At 42.5% G+C, this 19685-nt stretch overlaps 2 protein-coding genes across 10 annotated transcripts; one reads left to right on the top strand and one right to left on the bottom strand.

Moving 5' to 3' along the window:
* Nucleotides 1–57: 57 nt before the first annotated feature.
* nf2b (NF2, moesin-ezrin-radixin like (MERLIN) tumor suppressor b) lies at nt 58–10043 on the bottom strand. Of its 2 annotated transcripts, none has more exons than XM_064351325.1 (17): nt 10025–10043; nt 8361–8475; nt 7977–8102; nt 7610–7732; nt 7350–7433; nt 7058–7126; nt 6821–6903; nt 6351–6426; nt 5822–5959; nt 5641–5715; nt 5392–5505; nt 4807–4929; nt 4510–4727; nt 4207–4309; nt 3746–3861; nt 3349–3511; nt 58–1973 (listed from the first exon to the last, which is right to left on the bottom strand). In XM_064351325.1, the coding sequence occupies exons 2-17, from the start codon at nt 8448–8450 to the stop codon at nt 1926–1928; spliced, it is 1749 nt and encodes a 582-aa protein (XP_064207395.1). In that variant the 5' UTR covers nt 8451–8475; nt 10025–10043; the 3' UTR covers nt 58–1925. The 2 variants fall into 2 exon arrangements, with proteins under 2 accessions (XP_064207395.1, XP_064207394.1); XM_064351324.1 differs by lacking the exon at nt 10025–10043 and adding an exon at nt 9135–9568.
* A 923-nt stretch (nt 10044–10966) lies between these two features.
* On the top strand, nt 10967–18737 carry mettl27 (methyltransferase like 27). 8 transcript variants are annotated; one of them, XM_064351318.1, is made up of 8 exons: nt 10967–11459; nt 14064–14291; nt 15600–15694; nt 15831–15961; nt 16524–16652; nt 17298–17433; nt 18024–18116; nt 18203–18737. In XM_064351318.1, the coding sequence occupies exons 3-8, from the start codon at nt 15682–15684 to the stop codon at nt 18409–18411; spliced, it is 711 nt and encodes a 236-aa protein (XP_064207388.1). In that variant the 5' UTR covers nt 10967–11459; nt 14064–14291; nt 15600–15681; the 3' UTR covers nt 18412–18737. The 8 variants fall into 8 exon arrangements, with proteins under 8 accessions (XP_064207388.1, XP_064207387.1, XP_064207392.1 ...); XM_064351321.1 differs by having other exon boundaries at nt 10970–11459; nt 15600–15734; XM_064351317.1 differs by lacking the exon at nt 14064–14291 and having other exon boundaries at nt 10968–11459.
* The last annotated feature ends 948 nt before the right edge of the window (nt 18738–19685 follow it).

Here is a 19685-nt window from a genome sequence, read left to right as displayed (position 1 = left end):
GTAAATGTGTGTACATACAATATTCACAATACAATAACACTGACAAATGTCAAGAACTGATTTGACAAAATTTATTAGTGTCAAAATTTAAGATGCTGTGCATCTGCAGTTTTGGATGGGGGTAAAGTGAGAGCGTACACTTTATCCCAGAAGACATGAAGCATAACGTCAGAGTTCAGCCAAAAGCCTTTCCCTCAAACTTGGGCAAATGCAAAAATCTAAGCCTGTTGTTTAAAAATGGAAGTGCATCCATTCCCATATTGACTGGTTTATTAACACTGGAAGTAACTTGCAGACAAGGGGGTTGGTTGCAATCATTCATTAAAACATGAATGTTTACCCTTGAGACGAGGAATAAGAAAAGTAAATAGTAAAAAGAATAAGTAAAGCTATTTAAATCATGAAAAGAATGTAGAAATGCTTTTCAGTGTCTGTGAGCATGCTCATTTAGTGTTTTGTTGGATGGATACATTTAATATTTTCTGAAAGGAAATAACTGCATTTTATAAAATCTTCAGACCAAAGCTCCAAACAAGAAAATCCTGAGTAAGGAGGGAGTAGATTTCCCCCAAGGACAACCTGAATAAGCAGATATACTTGCTTATGTTCATTTCAATGATGATCAAGTCTTCCTAGAAATGCTGATATATTGCTTCTTTTCCATCTGAGCCATACCTTGACATGCAGCCTAAGCAGACAGGCCTGCCTTACCTTTCATAGCACAACCAGAAAGTGGCCAGATCTACTCCACACAAATTGGCAGTCACCATCCTTTCTCAAGAAGGACCCCAAGAAAGCATTATGTGCACAGCTGAAGAGACTGCAGTAGAGATGGGAACCAGAACTGCTTCTGCAGTTAATTCATGAGCAGGCTGGCCATGCACTGGACATGCTAGCAAAAGGCACTAGAGGGAGATCTAACATCAGAAACTAATGTTCAAATATGTTTTTTAAGGCACAAGATTTGTGATAAAGCTTTAAAAAAAAGCAAAATATCTGCAATGGACTGGACAAGGCACTTGTGCTATGAATGCTATATAGCCAACTCAAACGCATCCACAATGGCAAAGGATTAAATATGAAAATGGGTAAAAACGTGAAGCATTTCAAAAAGTTAGCATTCAAAAAAAGGAAATGCAAACAGTTCTTAGAATACAGCATGATGGTTAACCAGCTTTACAAATACAGCATGGTTCACTACTATAAAAACAAAAACCCGAGCTTCAGCTGCACATTTTGCTTCACTGAAAAAGCAAATGAGTAAAGCCTCATCTGTTTCTTTACAAGTCACTGTCAGTGATTCCACATTGGAAAAATAAAATAATGGTAATCACTGTACAAGATTCTCCACTACAAATGGCGCTGTTAAGGAGACAATGTGTAACAAAAGCTGGATACAAAATCAAACCAAATTTTTTACCATCCACACAATCCTTTTTTCCTTGAAATATAGGGTTCTTTTTTAAAATCCAATCCTAGAGAATTGCATCATTTGCACAGCTATTTAAAAGTGTCTGGCAAGGACTCCCTTTTCACAAAGCCTAACGTCTGAACCGCCAAGAGGTCACTGCACTGCAGTATCTGCTCCCAGACATTAAAATACCCTCCAAGATACACGCAGCGCTTTGAAATGCGAGTGACAAATGAATTATCACTAAGAACGAATCTCAAGAGTGTTTATAGTAAAAATGTGATGCGTGTCAACTGCGTACGCAATTCCGAGTGTGCAAATTAGTGTCATTTGAAAGAAATGCGTGGAACTGCAGAGCAGCTGATTGAATTGCGCCCCTGAAGAGAAACTCCGCATGCCGGGCGCATCCAATGCGTAATGCAGAGAATGTTTAGACCACATACACACATTAATTACAGTCACAGAGTGTGGAAACCGCAGTGCTGCTCGCTCCTCTTCTTCACTGTGAATTTGATCACACCTCCTCAAAGTAGGCCATTTGAGCCATGTAAGCAGAGTTACGCTGTAAATAGAAAAAAAGGGGTGGGATGGGAGGGGGATGGGGGCAAAAATGTAATTGCTTTGTAAAAATGTAACCGCTTTTAGAAAAAAAGTCAGATTATAGTCATGGCAGGCTCCCACAAACTAGTTGACTGATCAAACATATTTTTGAAAAATGAAATTTAGCTATTGCAACCTGCAGAGGAGTTACAAAATGCTGAGCATATACCACTTACACCCTTATGACACCAAAAGCAAACTGCTGGTCACATGGAATGGCACAAGGGTGGTGAAGCAGCAAACGCAGGGGAAGATTCCTCAGCAGAGCAAAGCCAAGCCACACAATGCAGCACAAGCTTCAGAGCATGCTTTCTGGCACATACTCTACCACAGCCATTTAAGCATGTACACAAAGAGTATTTCAAAATTTAGAATTCAAACTGAACCACTTGGTCATGTTAATGTAGCTATCTCCTCATGTCTTCCAATTAGATACCGAGGAGTAGACCAACATATATGGCAAAGATTCTTGGACCTATACAGAGTATGCTCCTAAATACTATTTATGAAGTCAGACTTCTTTTTCTAAATGGCAGGTAGTAACACTATCAGCACGGGATGCAGCATAATATTTGGGCATGTTTTTCAGAGGGGGAAAGGTCAGAGGTCAGCTGGACCCCAACTCAGAAAGCTCATTCTCAAAAGCAGATCACAAAGTGACTTTTCACCTCAGCACCAGTATCATTCCAATATGATGCCCGACCTACAGTTAGTGACAAACCAGCGCACATAATTTAAAATGTAGGAACGCAGCGAGTCATTCATGCTGTTAAAAAAGAGGATTACTCATGCAGAAAAAGCATGGCTGTTTAAAATGGTTTATGCATGCCTTTTCAAAACTGGAATTGCCTTTAAAAAGCAAACAACCTTAAGAATTTAAGTTACTGCCATTTTTTTACTACAGGACTAATAGTGCAAAGCAAGACAATTTAAAATATTAAAAGAAATAGCTCATTTCAAATTCAAGAAAAATCCACAAAACAATACATGGCAAACCACCTTTGCGAAATAAGAACCCCACAGCCCCCACCCCACTGTAAACTGTGGCAAGGAGTCCCGTTTGGCGGCACGTATGGTTGAGGCAATCGGACGGTTTATTTGGAATTGCAATTGATCATTTAAAATCGGAGCATAATGGAAAAACAGTGCGGAGCACCTTCCCTTGTGTGGTACTTCACCATGTAAAAAACTGAGCTATATATTTTAGTATAAGCCTCCGCTTCCGACTTCGTCTCCACCCGCTTTTAACAGTATGTGGGCCTTCAATAACGTCAGAGTTGTAGGGGGCACCATTTATCTGTAGTGAAAGGACAGCCTGTAGGCTTATTAGTACTTACATTACTGTGGGGAATATAGGGAGGGTCGGGGTAGGCCCTGGCCTCCCCTCTGTGGGCAAACACCCCGGCCTGCTGCTGTTCCTCAAGCTTCAGGGACTCAATCTCTGACTTGAGCTCTTTGAGCTGGTCCTGCAGGTGCTTGCTCTTCTCCATGTATTCCAGCCTGCAGACAAAGACTGGTGTTCACAGCAGAAACTCCCGCACACTGTACAGTTACACACAAACATGCACAAAGACAAAAACACACACACAAAAAAAAGGCAAATGCAAACACACATACGCACAACTACAGCCAAAGACTTTACCACAGCCAAACTGATCAGCTGTTGGTCCTCAAAATAAATTTAGCTTAAAAGACAAGACCACCAACAGTCCATTGGGTAAATACAGTACGTACCTCTCTCTTTCGATCTCCATGGACAACCTCTTCATGTCCGTGTCCTTGAAGTCCATCCTTGCTGAAGCCATCTCAAGACTGGGATCACCTCCATCCGAAGGTGGAGGCGCAATGAGCTGAAACACAAGGGAAAGACAGAGATGAGCACCAGGACATCTCTCATTTATGTGAATACCAAGGCTGGATGCAATTTGCAGAGAACAGCATTCACACTCATTCTGACGACAAGAACACCTTCTGCAATATTGTTTAATGCAATGAAAGACAAACCACAGACCAAGAACCACCTAATTATGGGTGAGCGTGGCCTTATGAACCACCAGCTGATGTTGGCGAAACAAATCAAAGTTTTTCAGCTAGAAGTCAAGAGACTTGATTGGCTCAGATCAGTCAGATTTGAATGGTTCCTATCACCAAATTGTTCAGTGATGAAGCCAGACTTGCTGATCAGAAAGACCTACGGGATAGGTTGTTTTTGTAATCTCTAGAAGTTTTTGCTTGGCTCGGCGCTCTGCATCCTTAGCCTCGCTCAGGTCCTGCTTGAGGTGATCTGCTTCCTTTGACCTAGGGAATATAGCAATATATAGTCAGTCAGAATAACATTATATGCGCTTGTATGGGAATGTTGTTTTTTTAGTTTATTTTGTTTGATTTGAAAGATTCTACCACAGATACAAAGAACCACCGGCACTGTAATACCAATACAAGTCAGACTAGACTACAATACCAATATAGGACAAACAACACAACGCTGTCGGGCTCACCTTCTCTCCGACTGCTCCACCAGCTTAACCGCCAGCTGCTCTGCCTCTCTCATCTTCTGCTCCATCAGCCTCTTCTCCTCTTTGGTCTTCATGGCCGTGACCTCCAGCCGCTGCCTCTCCTGCTCCGCCTCGGCGGCCTTGTGCGCCAGGAGCTTGGCTTCCTCCTCGGCGATCTGGGCCTTCTCTGCCAGGAGGTCCGCAGTCTCCTCCGAACGGATCTATGGAAGGAGCACAGGTCAGGACTGGTCAGCATGAGCCAAAATTGGTCATGTCTGGTCAGGTGACCTGGGTGCTCACCAGCGCCTCGTTGGCCTGCCGGGCCTCGTCCTGCAGCTGGAAGAGGCGCCGCTCCATCTCGTCCTTGGCCCTCTCAGCCTCCTCCCTCATCTGCTTCTCCCTGGCCAGAATCTGCCGCTCCACCTGTGCGCATCCACCAACAGCACGATCAGGTCAGCCGAGAAACACCGACATTCAACAAGCCTATCGGTAGACTATATATCCATCCATCCATTATCTGACCCGCTTATTCCTGGTCAGGCTCACGGGGGGTGCTAGAGTCTATCCCAGCATACATTTGGCGAAAGGCAGTGATACACCCTGGACAGGTTGCCAATCCATCGCAGGGCACACACACCATTCACTCACACACTCGTACCTAAGGTTAATTTGGACTCCCCAATTAACCCAAACAGCATGTTTTTGGATTGTGGGAGAAAACTGGAGTACCCGGAGGAAACCCATGCAGGCACAAGCTGAACATATAAACTCCACACAAAATGGCTCCAGCCAGGAGTCAAACCCAGGACTCTAGCTGTGAGAGAAATGTGCTACCCACTGCACCATCGCAGACTCTAAATAAAAAAACTAAGAAAACAAACTTACCTTCTTCCTTGCCTTCTCCTCCTTAGCTTGTGCTTTCATCTGCTGGACCTCAATAGAGTCCACCTTCCTTCTCCGCATGAAAAGATCATGGTTACCGATGCACAGCTGTAGTATCTAATCCAAGGAAAGGAACCAGGAGGAAAAAAGGACAACAGGAATTCTGTGGTTACTGAGCAGACTACCTGAATTCTACATTCTGCTTTCAGAGCCATTGCTGAAACTTTTATAACATCACAAGTGCAGACCTACCAGTTTGTTGACTCTGAGCTGTGAGGAGTAGAATTTGAAAACATCCTTCTTTTTGTCTAATGGTTTGATTGTGAACTGTAAAGGAGAGGATAAAATGTGTTACTTTGGCTTCTCTGAGGGGTTTTTTCCAATGCCAGACAGAAAGGTGGCCATCATGTAGATTACACAGAAACTATCCTACCTCCTTTTCACTGTAGGATATGTTTCTGATCCCACTCCATGGAAAGGACTTGTTAGGGTTGAGTTTACTGTTCGGGTTGTATATGTGTAGCCCCTGTGCATCGACTCCCAGCAGCAACTCGGTGTCCCTCTTGTTTTGCTGAAGGTCATTGCAAACCGCAAGACAAATCAGTTCCCGTCGACTTAAAGCATGCAATTCACATTCGCAGACCCTAAAATGAAATACGCTTTATCAAAGCCCATATCTAACATGGGCAAGCAGCTCTAAGAATAGCCCGTTGATGACAGATTGCCGATTTGCATCAATTCAGACTTCTGACAGAGACAATTGGCAGAATGCTCATCTTCTCGCAAGAACTGAATGTGCTTTTTCACCTCCGCACGCATCAGCTGGTGTCAGCTGGCTCGTTCAGTCAAGCCCAGTCAATCCCCATTTCACAACCTTATCATGACCGTGAAGCCACTTCAAAACATCTCCCTGTTCTGCGATAGCACAACACTGCAGGCGCGACGGGGAATGGGTTACTCACTGTGATGGAGAAGTAACTGACTCCGTACATCTCTAGGTCCTGTGCTATTTTCAAATAGTCCATTTCGGCTTCGTCCCTGAAAAGAAGCCGCAAGAAAAATGTCCCACACAAACATTTACTCTTGGGCCAAATCACCATCTGCCAGTTTCTCACGGCTGACCCCACAACACTCAACACCAAAGGAAAAACAAGAACATTTAAAACGATAGTCTCCACGTAATTAACACCACAGATTTGAATAATGGAGCAAAAACTGCATTTTATACCATGTCTATTTATTTTATATATATATATAGTAACAAGTAGCACAGCAGCTTGTCTTGTCATATGATTTGCAACAGCAGTGAATAAAAGGATTGCTCACTGAAATTATTCCAAGAATAGATCAGCCTATTTTTACTGCCGCAATCAAATGTATTTTAAAAAAGCAGCACAGCTAATAAGACTTTGGCAGTGATAAGCAGTCTTACCTGGCAATTCCTCTGTGCTCTGCATACCAAGCCGTAATCTTCTCTTCCCACATGTCCGCTGTCATCTGATACTGCATCAGAACCTGTGCATTCACATGCAAACTGAACAAATCTGCCAAGGGGATCTAAAAACCATTACAAATGACAGTTTTGTTCATAACGTCACTTTCAGAATGATACAGTTCTGCCAAACGACTGATTTACACTTTTACAAATAAATGAAGCGGTACTACTTACTCTTTTAGGCAAAAGCTCATCTTGGGCCAGAAAACCTGGTTTGTGGAAGTTTGGGTCATAGTCTCCATACTGAAAAGGCACACAACATTTATGCACAACAAATGTACTTTAAGTATGCTTACGTATATATTTAGGTACTTGCCTTTGGACCAAAAAATAACAAGCTGAATAAATAAAATAAATAAAATTCCCATTCATAGCTGCGATGCAAATGGGGGGGGGGGGGGGTTGATCTGTAGTCTTAAACAGCAATAGATATACAAGCACAGACATACAAGGTTGAGGAACTTACCTTGGCTTGAACTGCATATGAGGCCAAAAGCACAGAGGCCTCTGGGGAGCAGAATATTTCTTCATCTAATATCTGCTTTTTGACCTGAGGACAATAAACACAGACTTTTCCATGTGGAAAGGGATTCATTCACAGTATGTCTAACAGTAGGGATGGTGCACACTGGTTTCTTTAGTATGGACTTCTCTAACAGACGTAGTATGAATGTGCAGTGTCGCTGTGTCATTGCAGAGGATACACAACTAGATTCTGTTTCTAACCTGCAGGAAGAAAAGATGTTGTGTGATTTCCTGGACAAGCTCTTCTTCTACTTTTTCAGGGAAGAATTTAGCCAGGAAATGAAATGTAATTGGGGAATCCTTTGGAACCTCTTGATCCAGAACCTGAAAAAAAGTAAATTAAACTATTTCAAGTGTTCTTGGGACAGCAAAATATCCACAAGAATATTTGAAATCTTTAGTATATAAACTTTAGTTAGTTAAATTCAGGCACAAGTCCACATAACATAAAGCATCAAACCTGAAATTAAATTCGGTAAATATGTGAAATACAGAACACTATTATTTTAATACTGAAAACCACATTCTGTTAACAGCAAAGTATTTTGGAAACAACAAAGCCACTAACCCGTTTCTCCGTTTTCAGCCATGCATAAGTATCTTTCACAGTATATCGAAGACCAAAGAACCATGTTTCTCTCAATCCAATAGTTCGGCAAACCAGATCGAAGAGGTCTTTCCCTTTCCATTTAACCTGAAAATTAGATATTAACGGTAATTCCCAGAGTAATTTCTGCACGTGTCAACAACATTAGAATAAAACAAGAAGTCCCTCTGATGAGTGAATGTGAAGTAACGTTAGATATAACCAATGAATAAAATATGTTGAACAAATCAGCCAACGTTTAAAAAGTAATTTAAAAAAATACTAAACGGCTAAGAACAAGGGTACAGAAAGTTTTGGAAAAAATATTTCTGCGTATGTGGATTTTATTTCTACAGGACAGTATACCTCACAACTGAACTCCATTTCAGCATCCATGGTGATGACTTTGACTTTGAAAGTCTTTGGTTGCTTCTTCTTCAAACCCAAGATTGACATTTTCCCTTCGAGGTTGACTAGCAACCTACAACGACAAATGCAGACATGGAGAAAACTCAGACAGTGCAATAAGCTGGCTACAGTTTCCCTGGCTTTAACAATCAGAAACTTAACTGGCTAGCTGCTTGGTCTTGGCTGTGAATCGCTGCTTGTTATGCCAACGGTTACATCAGGGAAAAAATCATTCAAACAAGATATCTGGCAATCAGATAAATCTATTCGGTTGTGTTCTCAGGGTAGTTAGTACAATCTAGATGAGTTGACTACGAAGTGATACAGCTAGCCTCTGTTTACTAACTTGGTTAACGTTAGCTTGTTCCAATCCAGTTAGCGAGCTAGCAAGTATGGCTACGGCTGTGTACAAATCACCACTAACTTTAACCAACGTGCGTTGCGTAGATTTAAAGTTTATATTGTAACTGCATGTTAGGCAAACAAGTAGCGTGATTATAGTTCATTATTATTACAAATAAATCACACACAAACGTTGGCTAACTTGGGCGTAATCAAACACGTTCGTGCTTGCTAATAAAGTAGCCTAAAGAAACTAACCGTGGCAAGTTAGTGCTACGTTGTGTGCTTTGTTAGTCTAATATTAACGAGCTAAAAACAGACTCCAGAATGCCCAACGTTCATTAAACTGGACTCCCGTTTTAAAATTCCACCAAGCAATGTGTCACTCACTTTCCAAATACAGGCCGAATCCCCGAAATAAAGTTTTCAATCACGGCCCCCGCAGGACGTGGATAACCAAAATCCAAGACTTGGATCTAACGTTACGCGACGAAAACGGCCCAAAACAAGCCGACAGATGAGCGAAATGTTCCCCAAAATCCCATGCTGTCGATTGTTGATAAACAACTAATTATTCAGCATAACCAGACAAAAAAATAAAAACGCATTCCACTACGATAACGAGGTTGTCCAGCTAGTCAGATACTAAACAGCACGGAAACTATTTCCGGTACAAGGGAAGCGCTCCACACTCGCAAACTTCAGCGAGTTGTGAGCTTTGTTTCAAGTCGCTCCACACAGGTAAAGCGGGCTCGTGGTAAGCGCATTTACGCAGATTAACTAATCATTATACTTGCAGATCTACAGAGGTTCGGGGTTTGCTGATACGATTTAGGTCGTTCAAGTTATATACAGATCTGTGCTAACGTGCGTAAATCTGACGCTGACGGATGGTTCTAGTCAGATCTACGCAGATCACTGATCTTCATCATACCAGGATTGCCCCCTATGGCCGAGGGTGAACTATCCTGATTTTTGTTGATCAGCGAGCAATATACGCACATGCAAGAGCGAGGAACGGAAAGAGGAGAGAAGAGACATTATTTAAATATTTAAACTTTGGTCAAAGAAAGGGAATATATATTTAGCGGAGGAGAGGGGAGATACGTTTAAACAAACTACGTTGAGTTTGGGCCATTGTGGTTTAAATCAAAGTAGTAATCTTCTTGTGCAAGTAGATTACAAACATGAAATAAATAATTCTATAATTATACTCATTATCATAGTACGACTACTAATAATAAGAATGACAACATGAATAAAAAAATATGGCTACTAACCCATCTGTATGCTATGATCTTCCTCCAAGTTACGCCTTATATTACATTACATACATACATGGGGAGAGGCTGCACCTCTCCCCATCCCTCCCTTCCCCCCTGTAAATGACTAAACTTAGGGTTGTAACTAGGCAGCTGTTTCATAGGTGACTTAGTTGATGCGCCTGTCTTAACGACTACTTGCATCTTTATTTATTTTATTTTCATAGATGCGTTTTCTTTTTGTTAGTGTTATCAGTTAACCTCAGGTCACGTACTATGCGTTGTTCCTGTACTGACGTATTCCTCTAGGTTCGTATATTGTTCTGGTTTGTTATACACTTGTGTAGTCGCGGATAAGAGCGTCTGCAACCTGATGTAATGTAGTAATTTGCAGATGCTTACCAGCACTAGAAATCATACCCCCCCACTTAAATAAACCCTATTATCTCCAAAAATACAGTACAGACATGGTGCAAAGCATGAATTAAAGAGCAAATCTGCACCAAATTGATCAAATTTCCCTCATCCTACGAGAGTCTCACTCAGTAAACATAAATTACATCTTTATTCTGAAAAACAACAAAAAGTTCCAAAAATCCTTTTCCATGTGTCCCCAAAACCTCTCCAAATGGCACCAAACCTCTCCAAATTGGAATATTTTGGAGTCATTGTCCACTTCCATAATCTTATCAAGGGTGGTCCCCTCTGGAATCACATTCCTCTTTTTGGCTAAATCCTGTATTTCAGTAAAAAGCTGTCAATTTGGAGAGCTTCACAAAACCATTTCATAATGGTTGCTTGTGAAGCCCCAAGAGCAAGCCTGTACTGCGCATGTGGGAAACACAGGCGCTTTCATTAAAGTGGCCGCTCCCCTTTCCAGTTCTTTCCAATACCTTTTTTAGCCACAGTGATTTAGATTTCTGCAGAAAATACCGTGTGTCATTAACATGAGCCTAAGGGAGTTTCACGTTTTGTTCTCCGAGATAAATTACACCCGTTGATATCTCAACCATGAATTTCGAAGCGATTATGTGCTTTAAAACAGTCAGTTGCTAACCATTTGCTATGAATGAAACTACAACGGTAGTCGTGTGCTGGGCTAGTATGAAACTTAAGTGGTTGTTGGAAAGCTCTGCAACAGGGCTGCCCAACAGTGTTCCTGGAGGTCTGTCGTCCTGTAGGCTTTCGGTTCAGTCTTTAAAAAAGCGTACTTCATTAAACAGTTTGTGATCTTGTTGAGCTGCTAACCAGTAGAATCACATGTGCTAAATAGGGGTTAAAATAAAAACCTACACGACGACAGATCTCCAGGATCAGGATTGGGCAGCCATGCTCCATGCCATGTCGACATATGATTATCGAGCGTCGCATCTCTGACGTTATTAGTGCACCAGGGCCACTTACCTTCACAAACCAGAAAAGGTCCAAACAGGGTTGTTCTAAATTGACGTTCGTAAGTACAATAATTTCATATTCCCGACACAGCCTACTACTAATGCTAATTTAATAAGAGAAAAACGGCAATTGCACGTGTTCTCGTTTACAAGCATAGCAAACTCGATACCCTTACGAAAATGTCCTGTGGTAAGGTACTACTGGATATACTGTATTGTACTGGTTCCCTATGTTCCTGTGATATATTCCTAGAATAATTATCTTACCATGTTCCTGCGTTACTGTGCTGTGGTATTCATGTGGTGCTCCAAGGTCTGTGTGGTTTTTTGGGACATTTACCACAGGAATATACCGCAGGTTATGTGGTATTGTAATGTTAAAATCATTTAGAATGAATGTCATTATTGGACATATACGTTAGTTAATGCAAGATAAAATATGTCAGTGCTCATGTGCTGAGCACAAACTACAGCAAAAATCGACAAGTGAATTATTCTAGTTAATTGTATTTTATTTAAATATTAAACAATTATTACAAAAGTTAGCATAATAGGCAACAAATATGACGAATTGTGGCCTTAAAACTGTAAACATTAAAATATTTTCATTAATTAATTAATTGTCTTTCATTGGAAAGCTTGTTCCTGGCTGCCTCCCTCAGATTATTTTACATCACATCGTTGAATTGTGCAGACACAATTGCTGAAAAAGAAATACAAAAAAATGTTTGTAAGGAAATAGTCATTCAAGCTTTCATTGTGTTTAATATAGTACTCTTGACTATAAAAAAAGACTTTACATCTGAAGTACAAATCTTTTTTGGAAACTAGCATAACTTAAGAGATCATTTGTGCTGCTTAAGTTTTTCAAAAAGTATTGGCAATCAAAGTATGTGTAGAGTATTTGCCCTCCATACCTTTTTCTTTGAGGAAAATTTCAGGAAAATTTCTGATGAAAAAAACAAAATAACTCAGACCAGTATGAATTCCATGCTGGTCCAAGCTGGTTTGTGCTGCTTCGTGCTGGTCTGGTGATGGTTCAGCTGGCGGACCGGCATGGCCATGGTCTTGCTGGTGAAGCTGGTCAAGTTGGTCAATTAATGTGGCCTTGCTAGTTAAGCTGGTTGACCAGCATTGTTTTGCAGTTTGAGCTGCAAAGACCTAATGAGTTCTATTCTGTTCATGTTGTTTATTGTAATATTGTTTGAGGACCTGCTCCAGCTCCAATCTTACGGTTACCCCCCTGCATACGTCTGACCATCACTTCATCTCCTTCTCCCTCCCCCTCTCTCCACATCCTCCCTCTCCTCCTCCCATCCCCACTGTCACTGTCCGCCGTAACCTCCGCTCCCTATCACCCTCTTCTCTTGCTCCCAGAGTGACTGCTTCCCTCCCCACTCTTCAATCATTTTCCGAGCTCCCCACTAACTCTGCATCCTCCACCCTAACCCCATCTCTCTCCTCAGCACTCGACTCCCTATGCCCCTTCGTTCCTAGGCCAGCACGTTCATCCCCTCCCAGTCCATGGATGTCTGACATCCTACGCACCTCCAGGGCCAGCCAAATCCAGGGACCCATCTGACCTCTCGGCCTATCAGTCTCTCCTGACAGAATTTTCTTCTGCTGTCAATGCCGCTAAGGCAAAATTCTACCAAACTAAAATTCATAACTCCATTTCTAACCTTCGTCAACTTTTCTCTATTTTCTCTTCTCTCCTCAGCATGCCACCTCCCCCACCCCAGTCTTCCTTCACTGCAGATGACTTTGCAGCATTCTTTGACGAAAAGATTGCTGACATCCGCAGCTCCTTTACCCCCTCTGCGCCCTCCGCCCCCTCTGCGCCCTCCGCCCCCTCCGCGCCCTCCGCGCCCTCTGCGCCCTGTTTCTCCACATTTTCTCTCCTCTCAGACTCTGAAGTTTCCCAGCTTCTGCTCACCCACCGCCCTACCACCTGCGCCCTAGACCCTATCCCCTCATCTCTCCTCCAGGCAATCATACCTGACATCCTCCCTTTTGTCACCTCCCTTGTGAACTCCTCCCTATCTTCTGGATGTTTCCCCTCATCCTTCAAGAGGGCCCACATCACCCCGCTGCTGAAGAAACCCACACTAGATCCTTCAGTCATTCAGAACTACCGCCCGGTATCTCTCCTCCCTTTCCTATCCAAAACACTTGAACGTGCCGCATCTAACCAACTCTCTGCTTTCTTCTCTCACAACAACCTGCTTGATCCCCACCAGTCTGGCTTCAGGCCTGGCCACTCGACCGAGACTGCACTCCTCTCGATCAGTGAGTCACTCCATGCCGCACGAGCAGCCTCCCTCTCCTCTGTCCTGATTCTTCTAGACCTCTCCGCTGCATTTGACACTGTGGAGCACTCTATCCTACTGTCCTCCCTGGCAGCAACAGGGATCTGCGGCACAGTCCTTGACTGGATTGAGCCTTACCTCTCTGACCGTTCCTTCCAGGTTGCCTGGGCGGGTAAGGTATCACCACCCCGTCCCCTCGCCACCGGAGTTCCCCAGGGCTCAGTCCTCGGTCCCCTTCTGTTCTCCTTGTACACCAGATCCCTTGGCCCTGTAATATCTGCCCATGGCTTGTCCTATCACTCTTATGCCGACGACACGCAACTCTTTCTCTCCTTCTCCCCATCGGACACACAGGTCCCTGCCCGCATCTCCGCTTGCCTGAGGGACATACAGAGCTGGATGGACAATCACCACCTGAAGCTCAACCCGGGAAAGACGGAGCTAATCTTTATTCCTGCTCTATCCTCTCCCCTCCTCGACTTTTCCATTTCCCTAGGGGACACCTTAGTGACATCACCCTGTGCCAAGAATCTCGGAGTGGTGATGGACAACAGGCTGTCCCTCTCCAAGAACATCGCAGCAGTAAGCCGGGCATGCAGATTTTTCCTATATAACATCCGCAGAATCCGCCCCTTTCTCACCACCTACTCAACCCAGCTCCTGGTCCAAGCAATGGTTCTATCCCGCCTGGACTACTGCAACTCTCTTCTGGCTGGACTACCGGCATCTGCCACCAGACCCCTGCAACTCATTCAGAATGCTGCGGCTCGTCTGGTCTTCAACTTCCCCAGACACTCCCACGTCACTCCCCTGCTCACTACCCTCCACTGGCTGCCTGTTATAGCTCGCATCAAATTTAAAACATTGGTCCTAGCATACCAGGCAGTCAAGGGATCAGCCCCAGCATACCTCCACAAGATATTCAAACCCTACATGCCAGCCAGATCCCTCCGTTCTGCTACCTCAGGACGCCTAGCACCTCCCCCTCTTCGCACCTGCACTTCCAGAACACGTCTCCTGTCTGTTCTGGCCCCACGATGGTGGAATGACTTCCCTGTGGAGGTCAGAACAGCTGAGACACTGACCCATTTCAAACGACGACTGAAGACTCACCTCTTCAGGCTGCACCTCTCCCCATCCCTCCCTACCCCCCTGTAAATGACTGTAAGCTTAGGGTTGTAACTAGGCAGCTGTTTCGTAGGTGACTTAGGTGCATTAACTGTCTTAACTACTGCTTGTATTTTTTCCATAGATTGCGTTGTTGCCGTTCTCGTTGTGTTAGTGTTAATCAGTTTAACCTTCAGGGTCCAAGTTGAACTATGCGGTTGTTCCCTGCACTTGGACCGGTACTTCTCTCTAGGGGTTTCGTCATTCTTGTTCCTGGTTATGGTTATACACTTTGTTGTACGTCGCTCTGGATAAGAGCGTCTGCCAAATGCCTGTAATGTAATGTAATGTTTATTTATCTTGTTTATTTATATTGGCTGCTATCACTTTAAGATTCAATATTGACTGTCCCTGAACTTTGATCATTCCTTTGCCTGCACTTCAATGCAGTTAAAAGATCAGAAGGCTGTAAACAACTGACAAAACAATTGTCCTGCAGCATGGAGAGTGCCATGGGGTACCCTGGTGACCTTTTTACCTTTTATACTCATGGCCTGTCGGAACAAGGATGAACAGATAAACAGACATACATCAATAATCTCTTTGTATTTATTTTCTTTGTTGTAGTTTGTTAGATTGTATGTCTTTTCTTTACTTATAGAATGGCAATCTATATTTGTCTTGATTTGTAAATACAATGTTTTACCTTTCAACATCATTGAACTACTGTACGTGTCCTTGGTTATCGCCATCTGTCATTATAAACTGTTTTCCCTTTTTCAGGGCATCTAAAGTATGTGGTTTGCATATACACACTGACCGGGGTGAGCATCTCTGCAAGGACCAGTCAGTGCATTGGCCTTATATGCAGTGCTGGGGTAACACCGTAATCGAGCAACCTCCTGGATATATTGATAAGTTCAGTAGCCAGAAGTGCACCTGCTCCTTGTTAACATGTTGATTGAGCAGGCAAATAGTTTAATAATATGCATAAAAACATGTTTCTATTGACAGGATCAAGTAGAATGGCAAACTCCAGCAGAACATTTTCCGATGTTAGATCCGCTGTACTGTCTGTCCATAAAAATGAATCTGCTGAAGACCAAATTTGTTTCTACAACAACTGGGCTGAAAACTACGAACAGGTAATACATCTGCATTATTAATAATATTAGTAATAGTTAGCATAGGTATATTATAGATGGGTGACAAAGATAAAACCTGAATTAAATGAGCGGGCAAACATAACAAATGCAGATGCTTCCATACAGGTGTACTGCATGAGACAAGCAATTGACATCCTATCATGCTCTGTGGCATGTATAAAATTGCTGAGCAGGCCCAGTTGACCTCGATTTTGGATCAAGATGGCAAGAGTGGGCGAGTGCATGTGTGGTGTACACCAAGAGAATGGTACAGGCCTGAAACATAATTTTACATGTGGGTGACATAGCTCAGGAGGTAAGAGCGATTGTCTGGCAGTCAGAGGGTTGCCGGTTCGAACCCCCGTCCTGGGCGTGTCAAAGTGTCCCTGAGCAAGACACCTAACCCCTAATTGCTCCCAACAAGCTGATTGGTACCTTGCATGGCAGCCTTTCACCATGTGTGGGTGAATGAGAGGCATCAAATGTAAAGCGCTTTGGATAAAAGCGCTATATAAATGCAGTCCATTTACCATAATTTCAAATGTATTTCTTGTATATCCAGGATGTAGCTATATTGGATTTCAGGGCCCCTAGGCTTGCTGCTGAGTGCCTGTCAAATTCCTTTGAGGGAGACCGAGAGAAAGCAGTGGTTCTGGATGTGGCCTGTGGCACAGGCCTGGCGTCCACTTGGGTAAATGCTTCCATCTTCTCTCTTCACATTAGGGTAGCTCAAACACTGCCTACACCCTGTATGAGTGGCAGCAGATCTGTACTTTACTACAGTTATAGAATACCAGAAAGCCGTTACGGAAGCAAAAGCAGCATTCTTATCGCAAAAAGCTGTCATAGTTTAAAGACTCTATTCAGTGGTATTAACTCTACATTAAGCACATCCCCCTGCTTCAGTATTGAACCATCCCCAGAGAGCTTTGATGAATTCTTGTCATTTTTTTCACTAGAGAGATTAAAAACTGATCCTACCTCCTGGTCAAGGTCTCTCTGTAAAGCCCCACAATTTTGGTATCATGAGGTGTTTCGAACCCAAATCTCTCCATGTCTTATTTGAGACTGTATATCAGATGAAGACACCAGTGTGCTCCTTAGATGTTTTACAGTAACAGAGAAAGCAAACACACACAAAAACTTAAACAAAGGGAATAAGAACAAACAGAGAAAAAGAAAAGAGAAACAGCGCTGGATTGTCTCTGGTTGTAGTTATTACCATATATAGTTACTTACCACAAGGTGGCCATTAACAAAGGAGAACACATTTTTCTGGTGTTGTAGAAACAGTATGAAGTATGTTGTTACATTGCTTATTTGTCTTTGTCAATAGCTGCAGAAAAATGGATTTAAGAATTTTGTGGGACTGGATGGCAGTGACAAAATGCTTGAAGCAGCCAAGAGAAAAGGACTTTACCAGGAGCTGAAGCAGTGCATGCTGGGAGCCGCAGCCTTGCCTGTCCAAGCTGGTATCCTACTCAACTTTGTATCTTCGTAACCAGTCGCTCAAGTTGTTTCAACACTAAGAACTCAGGAATACCATGTGTCATTACTGCCACAAATACAGAGTGAGGTCCAAAATTACTGACACCCTTGATGAAGATGAGCAGAATAGGCTGTATGAAATTATCAACACAGGTAATAAGATATATTATATGCTCGTGGCCCTTTGATGAAATTAAATTATTACTTGTTAAAAACACTTTTTTTTTTCTCTGGGCACGTGTATTGGTATGGAAGAATAATAATCTTTCTCATTTTTTGAGCATATGATATGGTTCATTATTAATGTCATTTTTATTTTTTATTTTTTGCTCTTCTTTAGGAAGGGTGCCAGTCATTTTGTAGCCTACTGTATCTAAGGAAACCATTTTGACTGATCATTTCGTAGCCTCCAAACAGTTGTGTAACACTACTCTTACGGATGCTGGTAAAATGTGCAGACGAACACTGGGAGAACCCTGAGAATTTACGACTGGTAACTTTCTGTGTGGCATATGAATGATATTATGGTTACTTATTTGTTCTTTTCTTTGTTGCTATCTTGTTTCTCCTGCAGGGACATATGATGTTGTCCTCATTGTTGGAGCCCTAGGTAGTGGGCATTTGCCAGTTACGATCATTAGGGAACTATGGAAAGTCGCAAAGCCTGGTCAGTATTCCCTGACTACATGAAGCATGGCAGGGTGTATATGTGCATTTTAAACAGAAGTCATGATCCAAAAATTTCCGTTGCAGGGGGCTACATCTGTTTGACCACGAGGGGAGACGAGAGCAACAAGGAGTACAAAAATCACCTTGAGCTTACTCTGAATGAGATGGAGAAGGAAGGGCTCTGGTCCCGGGTTTCAGTCATGGAGGTGGAAGACTGGGAGAAGGCAGTGTCAGAGCAAGAATCAGGGTACATATCTGGAGCAGTTTACTTGTATAGGAAGTCTGAGACATAATGCACAGTGGTGTGCAAATATTTTGGCACCTGTGAAACTATTTTGTTGATTTTCTGAGTGAAAAGATATTAACACAATCTCTGCAGGGAACAGTCACTTCTGTGAATTTTAATGTACAATTTCTTAATATTTTCTGATTCTGACAGATTGTAAAAATTTAAATGTTTAATGTGGCATTGTATAGTGGTGACAACTTGAAAACTTTGAAGACACTCATTGCGATGCATTGGACCAATCTTTTTGGGAAATAAATGTATGACCTGTGAAGACAAAACATTTTCTCTGAACAACTGTATTATTAACAAAAATACATTGCATCAATGTGCTACTTTTGAAGTTCATCCCAAACTTAGGGAACTGAATCGTGGCCTTCTGTAGTGCACGTGCAAAACCAATGTGTCATCCCTCACCAATGGGGAAGGCTGAGAACTCAGAAGAACCAAGACAAAGGGTTGTCAACCTTTTACAAGTCAGGAAATGACTGAACAAATTAAGTTAGGATGCCACATTCACTATTGGCTCAATAATTAAGGAGTAGAAAACCATTGTGGTAAACTTGCCTTGTACTAAGTGCTGGTGCATCTTGCCCCCACACATAGTGAGAAGCAGATGGTTTAGGAGGCAAAGAAAAATTCAAGGGCCGAAGTTGGAGATGTAAAAAAAATTGGTTTCATGTTTGCTTGGTTGCTTGGGGGAGTCTCCAAAGCTATCATCAGGCACAACCTCCATGCCAGTAGGTTTTCTTGGAAGGATTGACATTGAGAGCAATGAATAATATGACTTTGCTAAAAGGCATTTAGACTTCAACTGGAGTGGTATGGTCAGATGAAACTAAAATTGTGCTCTTTGGTCATGCACACCAGCAGTGGGTTTGTCTTTGGAAGAAGAACAATTGTTGAAAAGAAAACTGTACCTACATTGCAATATGGTGCTGGATTATAGATATTATGTGGTTGTTTTGCATTTACTGGTCCTTGGGCAAAGGAATCATAAACTTAATTCCACTTTTTTTAATCCAATATTAATGAGTTTGGATTGAACTAATGATGTTCTGTAAATTTGATCTCATATCTGTGTAACTAAGGACAACATGATTGTTCTTTCAATCGATGATTAATGAATTCCCACAAGAAACCACAATTTGAGTGCATATTTTTAATGCGCATTTATGTTTACATAGGTCCACCACCCATTCCGCTCACTGATGTCTTCTGGCTGGCAAATGTTTTTTTAAATGGCAGTCCGCTGCTTGCTCCATTTATATTTCAAGTCAC

Source organism: Anguilla rostrata, chromosome 9 (genome assembly GCF_018555375.3).
Source record: "Anguilla rostrata isolate EN2019 chromosome 9, ASM1855537v3, whole genome shotgun sequence".
In the NCBI taxonomy this organism is placed as follows: Eukaryota; Metazoa; Chordata; class Actinopteri; order Anguilliformes; family Anguillidae; genus Anguilla; species Anguilla rostrata.
This window is presented reverse-complemented; position numbering and strand designations above follow the sequence as displayed.